General features: G+C 50.6%; 1 protein-coding gene across 16 annotated transcripts in view; it reads right to left on the bottom strand.

The window, feature by feature from the left end:
* Nucleotides 1–1720: 1720 nt before the first annotated feature.
* The window catches only part of slc8a1b (solute carrier family 8 member 1b), a 103069-nt gene continuing 95201 nt past the window's right edge, over nt 1721–9588 (bottom strand). For all 16 annotated transcript variants that reach the window (XM_061087355.1, XM_061087356.1, XM_061087357.1 and 13 more), the window contains 3 exons: nt 8315–8404; nt 2176–2279; nt 1721–1993 (listed from right to left, as the gene is read on the bottom strand). In XM_061087355.1, the coding sequence (XP_060943338.1) occupies nt 1721–1993; nt 2176–2279; nt 8315–8404 (467 nt within the window). The remainder of the gene's footprint in view (nt 1994–2175; nt 2280–8314; nt 8405–9588) is intronic.

Raw genomic sequence — 9588 nt, forward strand, 5'->3', positions numbered from 1 at the left:
ACAGCAGGGATGGTTGAATTTGGATTTATAAGCAGACTTTGTAATCAACTGGGAAATTCTCCCACCAGAAGCTCTGGCTGCTGCTCTGATCTTTGTGTAACTCTGGATAATTTCTGCACTAAATTAAGCTGTGTTACTTATTTTATCATCTTGTTTTTTTGTAGATTTTTCTCTTAAAGCCACACCGAAGCAAATTCCTACCGAATAAGCGAGTGATGTATAAGGTCGGGGGAACACGAATCCCTGTTAAACAGCCCAGCGAGGGTGGATCTGTACGAAGAATCATGAATCAGGGATCGGGAAAAGGGATCAGTGGTTGTTTCTTACAAAGCCCTTGAGGATTTTGATTGGTCCACTGACCAGCCAGTGGGAGGTGGTTAAGACACACTGGGATAATGGCCGACGCTGTCGAGTGAACCAATAGAAGATCGTCCTCAACGTGAGAGAAACGATGACGAGAGGCGGCTACGACAAGTATGAGGTTTCACTGAGGGCGGATCTTAACGTTAAGAAGTCTATTGCGATGTTATGATTGGACGACGACGATGGCGATCTCCTTGGTGGAAAACCAATTAACGGAATTCCACAGTTTAAAAAACTAAAAAAACAAAACACGTAATATTAACCTAGATATTTATGCAATGATCATAGCTTCCCTAACAGTTTTAAACGGTAGAGCGGCCATTTTGTGTCTTCTCAGACGCGGCCTCATTAAAGGTAAAAGCACACTAACCCCTCCTCCATTCAAATTAGACCTTAAATCACATCTACAGTACAGAGCAACAGAAAAGGCCCAGGGCGGAACCAGGACATTCAGATGGAAAGTCGAGGAGCTGCCGTCCAGCTCTTATTTACATCCCCCCCCCCCACCCCACCCCCCCCCACAAAGCATTACTCAGCGTTTCTTCAGGCGAGAGTCAGAGCAGCTCGTCTCGTGCTGAGACGGCGAAACGAGGAGTTATTTTTTTTCATCACAGTACTTCAGCTTCTTCTTCCCACGACACACGAGCACAGACACACACACAGTCACACAGCAGCACGCTCACAGGTCGTTGTCATTGAACAGTTATGGCAACATGTCCGTCCTCCTCTGATTGTGTGTTCGGTCTGGTCTGGTCATGCTTGTGCACACTGATCACTCTCGTCTCGCTGCGGCCGGATGCGGGAGCTGCACGGCTGCTGTGACAGAGGGAGAATGTGAACTGTTGAAGCCACGCCTCCTCGCAGCTGCGATGGCGCGTCGGTAATTCTTCTTCTCGCTCCTCATTTTATTAAGACTTTGATTCCAGGACGTTGAACCAGCTGTGTGTTGATCTCTGTGTTTGTGACTTTGCGGATTCATCTCTGGAACGGGGGCGGGTTCAAGACAGCTTGATTGGTTTGGATTTATAGGTTGAGACAAATCATGTGTTCCTTAGTTTATTCGTTTTCCAACAATTTTTTCCATCTTCTGAGCCATTTCTCTTGATCCCAAGGTTCTCCTGTCTGCTGTCATCCTTCAACGTCTCCTTACTCCTTTAGATTCTGCTTTGAGATGCTTTAATGCGTCCTCCATTCCTTCATCTGTACATCCATTCATCCCTCATTCAATCTATTGCGTAAAGGGGGGGGAGTGATAGATCTATGAGACAGTCTTGATTTGCAAATCCATCCCTTCACCCACCTCCCCTTGGCTTCTCCTTCCTTGTTCTCCTTCCCTCCTTGTCGCCTCCTTGTCGTCTTAGAAGCCCGTGATGTGACAGTAGGCCTCCAGCGAGGAGAAGAGGATGTAGAGGAGCCACAGGCTGACGAACAGCATGGTGGTCAGGACCTTCGCAGTCCGGGGCCCGCCCAGCTCGCCACCGATCTCCGGCCTCCGTCGGTACATCAGCGTGCCGACGGCCACGAAGGCAAAGATGGTGAAGAGGGTGACGGAGAAGGCCAGCGTGCCGGGGTCCACCCTGAACTCGTCCCCATTGCTTTGGTGGTAGATGGCTGCGATGGACCAGGCCACCTGTGGAGCATCATCAGGAGACAAGTGAGTGATGAGACATCGGTCCAACGGGTCGTGACATCCATCTTCATACGCAGTCATTGCCTCAATCATTTTTACACCTGAGAGTTATTACATCTATAGAAGATAAGCCACAGTGTGTTTACAGCGCTCAGTGGATCTGTGGACGAGCGGAGACTCACCCCGATGCCCAGGAACACGTTGACAGCGTTCGATCCCGTCACATTACCGATGGAGGCGTCTGCGTACTGGTCCTGGATGGCAGCCACTTTACTGGCAAAGGTATCTGAGTGAAGAGAGGGAGATCAGAACACATGAAACTCCACGGATCAAAGGATCATAAGAACATTATCAGCAGCATCACTGTCTTTTTATAGTGACTTCTAAAAGTTAGAAGTAATAAAGGATGTTTTCCACCAGACTGGCTCAAAGAAAACAAACTGAGCTCGAAACGGACCAGTACATCAGATCTTCGTGTCCCGACCCGACCTCACGAATGATTATTAAAAAACCAGCTGAGCCAAAGAGATCGACCAGAACCCGAATATCCTCTCAACGTTTTATCCGAACACGAGGATTCTAAGTTTTACATTACATTACTTTAGTAGTAATATACATGTTGGGATGACATGTCTCTATCCAGTGCGCTCCTCTAAAGCGGAGGCTTAAGTCCACAGGTTCGATTCTGAGCCCCGTGGTTTATATTCTCCCTAATTCTCTCTGCTCATTTCATTATTATATTATATATAAAGGCAAAATGTCGGAAAAATATCCCAAAAAATATCCTCTATAATACAAAATGAATCCCTTGACTTTGCTGAAACGTTGACCTTTCTCCAGAACCAACATTAGTCCAGATTCTTATTAAGAACCTGTCCTGACCACTTAGTTGAAGACAAGAGGAATAAGACATCTGGACTCTGGGGACAACTTGGCCTTTCTCCCTCTGCCACCATCAGTCCAAACTATTCTGATATTACTGTCATTTAACCAGTGACCATGAACATAAACTGTTATTCTTTATAGACTGAGTGTTACTGAGGGAAAGTTTAAACAGATTCACTCTTGTTGACCTCCAGAACTCGACATGCTGACATCTACAGTAACGTGGAACCATGGCGGGACTGGAGGCTTCATAAATGCAGAACACTCAGAACTATTAATACACAACACTGTGCAAATCCTGTTTTCCACATTTTAGATTGAAACCCTTAAATTAGAACCCGGGATCTTTAATCCTGTTTCAGAGTCGCTGGCAGCCAGCACGGGACAGATTTGGTCCGAGATCAGTAACTTCACGAGGATGAATCTCAGTCTGAGGGGAAAACGGATCCTGGCCTGACGACTGATCAGCGTTGTGCTACTTCAGGCCCCAAATGTCCCTCGGTTCCATGTCTGCCAAGCTGCAGCCGCTCCAAAGGGAGAAGCCTCCTGACCGAGCTGAAAGGAGCTTTGGACTCCGAGCCAAGTCCCAACAATGGGCTCTGAGCTGAGAGCACAATGGTCAGTTAGTCGTCTTTCTCCCTCGCTCACGTCCGGGCCGTCCACTCGCCATTAGTGAGTTCTGTCCTCTTGCCCTCAGCTGTGGGATGCAGCTAAAGGAGATAAAGGCCTGGAGTGGAGGAGGAAGGGAGGTGGAGGAGGACGGGAGGTGGAGGAGGACGGGAGGTGGAGGAGGACGGGAGGTGGAGGAGGACGGGAGGCGGAGGAGGACGGGAGGTGGACGAGCTTTGTTGAAGTGGAGGCTGATCTGGCCGTGGACGAGAGGAGGAGAGGACGAGAGGAGGAGAGGAGGAGAGGAGGAGAGGAGGAGAGGAGGAGAGGAGGAGAGGAGGAGAGGAGGAGAGGACGAGAGGACGAGAGGAGGAGAGGACGAGAGGACGAGAGGAGGAGAGGACAAGAGGAGGAGAGGAGGAGAGGACAAGAGGAGGAGAGGAGGAGAGGAGGAGAGGACAAGAGGACGAGAGGACGAGAGGAGGAGAGGACGAGAGGACGAGAGGACGAGAGGAGGAGAGGACGAGAGGAGGAGAGGACGAGAGGACAAGAGGAGGAGAGGAGGAGAGGACGAGAGGACGAGAGGACGAGAGGAGGAGAGGACGAGAGGACGAGAGGACGAGAGGAGGAGAGGACGAGAGGAGGAGAGGACGAGAGGACGAGAGGAGGAGAGGACGAGAGGACGAGAGGACGAGAGGAGGAGAGGACGAGAGGACGAGAGGACGAGAGGAAGAGAGGACAAGTGGACGAGAGGAGGAGAGGACGAGAGGACGAGAGGACGAGAGGACGAGAGGAGGAGAGGACGAGAGGACGAGAGGAGGAGAGGACGAGAGGACGAGAGGACGAGAGGACGAGAGGAGGAGAGGACGAGAGGACGAGAGGACGAGAGGAGGAGAGGACAAGAGGAGGAGAGGACGAGAGGACGAGAGGACGAGAGGACGAGAGGACGAGAGGACGAGTGGACGAGAGGACGAGAGGACGAGAGGAGGAGAGGACGAGAGGACGAGAGGACGAGAGGAGGAGAGGACGAGAGGAGGAGAGGACGAGAGGACGAGAGGACGAGAGGACGAGAGGACGAGAGGACGAGAGGACGAGTGGACGAGAGGAGGAGAGGAGGAGAGAGAGGACGAGAGGACGAGAGGACGAGAGGACGAGAGGACGAGAGGACGAGAGGACGAGTGGACGAGAGGACGAGAGGACGAGAGGACGAGAGGACGAGAGGACGAGAGGACGAGAGGAGGAGAGGACGAGAGGACGAGAGGACGAGAGGACGAGAGGACGAGAGGACGAGAGGACGAGAGGACGAGAGGACGAGTGGACGAGAGGACGAGAGGACGAGAGGACGAGAGGACGAGAGGAGGAGAGGACGAGAGGACGAGAGGACGAGAGGAGGAGAGGACGAGAGGAGGAGAGGACGAGAGGACGAGAGGACGAGAGGACGAGAGGACGAGAGGACGAGTGGACGAGAGGAGGAGAGGACGAGAGGACGAGAGGACGAGAGGACGAGAGGACGAGAGGACGAGAGGAGGAGAGGAGGAGAGGACGAGAGGACGAGAGGACGAGAGGAGGAGAGGAGGAGAGGACGAGAGGAGGAGAGGAGGAGAGGACGAGAGGAGGAGAGGAGGAGAGGACGAGAGGACGAGAGGACGAGAGGAGGAGAGGACGAGAGGACGAGAGGACGAGAGGACGAGAGGACGAGAGGACGAGAGGACGAGAGGACGAGAGGACGAGAGGACGAGAGGACGAGAGGACGAGAGGAGGAGAGGAGGAGAGGACGAGAGGAGGAGAGGAGGAGAGGACGAGAGGACAAGAGGACGATAGGACGAGAGGAGGAGAGGACGAGAGGACGAGAGGACGAGAGGAGGAGAGGACGAGAGGACGAGAGGACAAGAGGAGGAGAGGACGAGAGGACGAGAGGACGAGAGGACGAGAGGACGAGAGGAGGAGAGGAGGAGAGGACGAGAGGACGAGAGGACGAGAGGAAGAGAGGACGAGTGGACGAGAGGACGAGAGGACGAGAGGACGAGAGGACGAGAGGAGGAGAGGAGGAGAGGAGGAGAGGAGGAGAGGACGAGCGGACGAGAGGACAAGAGGAGGAGAGGACGAGAGGACGAGAGGAGGAGAGGACGAGAGGACGAGAGGACGAGAGGAAGAGAGGACGAGAGGAGGAGAGGACGAGAGGACGAGAGGACGAGAGGACGAGAGGAGGAGAGGAGGAGAGGACAAGAGGAGGAGAGGACGAGAGGACGAGAGGACGAGAGGACGAGAGGACGAGAGGACAAGAGGACGAGAGGATGAGAGGACGAGAGGACGAGAGGAGGAGAGGACGAGAGGACGAGAGGACGAGAGGAGGAGAGGAGGAGAGGACGAGAGGACGAGAGGACAAGAGGAGGAGAGGAGGAGAGGAGGAGAGGACGAGAGGACGAGAGGAGGAGAGGACGAGAGGACGAGAGGAGGAGAGGAGGAGAGGAGGAGAGGACGAGAGGACGAGTGGACGAGAGGAGGAGAGGACGAGTGGACGAGAGGAGGAGAGGACGAGAGGACAAGAGGAGGAGAGGACAAGAGGACAAGAGGAGGAGAGGACAAGAGGACGAGAGGAGGAGAGGACGAGAGAGGACGAGCCGAAGCGTCAACAAGTCCCCAAAAGACAAATCTCCCCAAACACCTTAAAGCTCCGAGGAGCAGCTGCTGGGCTGAAGTGTGTGTGTGACCTGACTCTGTGTGTGTCTATCTGTGTACATGTATCTGTGTGTGTGTGCATCAATTAGTCTTTGAGAGCTTGTGTGTCTGATTGAGTGGGTTGGTGCATGGTTGTGTGTGTGTGTGTGTGTGTGTGTGTGTGTGTGTGTGTGTGTGTGTGTGTGGAGCAGGTTCCACTCCGCAGCTCCTTCTTTGAATGTCAGCCTCCCTCGAGAGTTCACTGCCCTTTTCTTCTGCATCACTGTCAATCACTCTCTCCCTCTCTCTCTCTCTCCCTCTCTCTCTCTCTCTCTCTCTCTCTCTCTCTCTCTCTCTCTCTCTCTCTCTCTCTCTCTCCTACTCTCTCCATCCTCTGTCATCTCTTGCTTGACCTGCCGTGCACCTCTGATAGAAATCGGACGATCCTTCTACATGTGAGGATCTTTGTTTTTGTGAGTGAACCGGAGACATGTGGCCTTTTAGTTCTCGTGACACCAACATGTTGGTCAGAGGGCAAATATTCAGCAGATGCTACAATACAGTTACAGATGATATTGATAGAAGGTGATTTATGTTAGAAACTATAGATTAGATTTCTTTATTTATCCACACAACGGGGAAATTCACTTGTTACAGCAGAAAAGAGAAAAACAGAATTTAAATAACCGTGCCGAAGCACAATAAAAAAGAAAGATCAAAATATATACACTACTAAACTACACCAGTATCGTATAGTCACCAGAATCAAAACAAATTAACCTTCCAAATCCAAATGATTGAGTCGAATGATTATTTACATTATTGAACGATCCACCAAGGATGTCTTGATCTAGTTTTCCAGCAAATGTTTGACTTCAGTGCATTTCAGTTCCTCCAGATCCTGGCTGGGTGAATTCTAAACTCTAAATGTATTTATTGATTTTCCCTTGTCGATACCTGTCACTCTTTAAATACACTGCAAGTGATGCAGCTCAGATCTTCTGCCTGAAACATGAAGTTTCTAACGAGCTCGACCCGGTTGTCTTCTTCTCCTTTTCCCTCACACGTGTGTGCATGTGTGTGTGTTCACCAGGATAACTGTGATAAACGAGGTTAATCATCCTGGAACCACAGCTCAGGATGGCTTTTATTAACTGTAATAGCCACAGAACTGGAGGTGGGATTCTTTGTGTGAGTGTGTGGCCACGGGAGGTTGTGTTAATAAGGCTGAGAGCCTCTGAAAGGCCGAAGCACTTTGTTTCCATTCGACAGCTACACACATTGTGGTTGTGAGTCTATGTGTGTGTGTGTGTGTGAGCATCTTTCTGTGTTCCACTGGAGTCTGACATGACAAACAGCCCTATGGTAATAACAGTATAGGTGTGTGTGTGTGTGTGATTATAAGCATGTGTGGGACACCTATGTGTGTGTGTGTGTGTGTGTGTGTGTGTGTGTGTGTGAGTCAGGAGACTGGGGCCAAGGTTAAAACCCATTTAAGCAGCTGTTGCAGTCGTTGTTCCTTCTCCCGATCAGAGGAGGATTCATGCTGCTGTCTGCAGAGCTGCTCTCTAACACAATCCTCCTGATACACACACACAGACTGAAAACCACTGGTCCTGTGTAACGTCTGAATCTAACCAGAGGAGGCTCACTGCATTATTACACCCAAAGCATATTCAGAATATTGCCACGACACAAGAGATCTGATGATCAAATCAGTTTTGGACACATTTCACTTAAGTTCTTTTCTGCAACTTGGCAGAAGTTTACTGGCTAAATAGAGTTTACATTTAGTTTAACTTTCCTTCTTTTTCCTTTTTATATTAAAAACCACAGTTGATTTGTTTCATTTGACTGTTTTTTCAAACAACACTAACTTTGGAGAGGCTTTTATAAACAGTGAGTCACTTTAGACACTTTAGAAAAGAAATGAGGCGAATAAAGCTTCTAAAAACCAAAGCAAAGAATTGAAAATGTCAAAGTATAAATCCCTAAGTGGATCATTGAGTAATTCTCTAGATTGAACATCTCTGGGTGTTTAATGCTCATTTAGGCCTTTTGGAGAGAGACAGGTCTTCCATGGAAGCTGGCAGAACGCAGCAGGATATTTAATGTAAAGCAGAATGATCAGATCACATGAACTTGTAGAGTTGGAGCTCACACACTCACCTGGGACAGAAGTTCCCAGTGCGACGAACACCACAGCTGTGACGGAGTCCTTCAGGCCGACGGTGCAGCCGAAGGAGGAGGCCAGGTCCCCTGGAGCGAGAGGAGGAGAGAACGTGAGCGCTAGAAGATTCTACAAGTGAAAAACAGGTTTCACAAACTCACGTCCTGAGTTTTCTAATGTTTTTGAAACATCTAAATAATTCTGTAATGACCTCCAGTGAGGAGGTTATGTTTTCACCTCTGTCCAAAGGACGAGGTGAGTTTAGGTTTGGATCCAGGTTTGTTTCTCTTTCTTTAACATAACATAACATGTTATAACATAAGGCAATTTACAACAAGTTCCACCAGAGTTCTACTAAGTGCTCGACTCAGATGGGATTATTATGGTCTTTAAGGTGAACTGGTGGACTGGTTAACTGGTGGACTGGTGGACTGGTGGACTGGTGAACTGGTGGACTGGTGGACTGGTGGACTGGTGAACTGGTGGACTGGTGGACTGGTGGACTGGTGGACTGGTTTAACTCGTGAACTGGTGGACTGGTGAACTGGTGGACTGGTGGACTGGTGGACTGGTGGACTGGTGAACTGGTGGACTGGTGAACTGGTGAAATGGTGGACTGGTGAACTGGTGGACTGGTGAACTGGTGAACTGGTGAACTGGTGAACTGGTTTAACTGGTGAACTGGTGGACTGGTGAACTGGTGAACTGGTGAACTGGTGGACTGGTAGACTGGTGGACTGGTGAACTGGTGAACTGGTGGACTGGTGAACTGGTGAACTGGTGAACTGGTGGACTGGTGGACTGGTGAACTAGTGGACTGGTGAACTGGTGAACTGGTGAACTGGTGAACTGGTGGACTGGTGAACTGGTGAACTGGTGAACTGGTGGACTGGTGGACTGGTAGACTGGTGGACTGGTGGACTGGTGAACTGGTGAACTGGTGAACTGGTGGACTGGTGAACTGGTGAACTGGTGAACTGGTGGACTGGTGGACTGGTGAACTAGTGGACTGGTGGACTGTTGAACTGGTGGACTGGTGAACTGGTTTAACTGGTGAACTGGTGGACTGGTGAACTGGTGGACTGGTGAACTGGGAACTGGTGAACTGGTGGACTGGTGAACTGGTGGACTGGTGGACTGGTGGACTGGTGAACCGGTGGACTGGTGAACTGGTGAACTGGTGGACTGGTGGACTGGTGATCTGGTGGACTGGTGAACTATTGGACTGGTGAACTGGTGGACTGGTGAACTGGTTTAACTGGTGGACTGGTGG

This window comes from Limanda limanda, chromosome 15 (assembly GCF_963576545.1).
Source record: "Limanda limanda chromosome 15, fLimLim1.1, whole genome shotgun sequence".
NCBI classification, from domain to species: Eukaryota; Metazoa; Chordata; class Actinopteri; order Pleuronectiformes; family Pleuronectidae; genus Limanda; species Limanda limanda.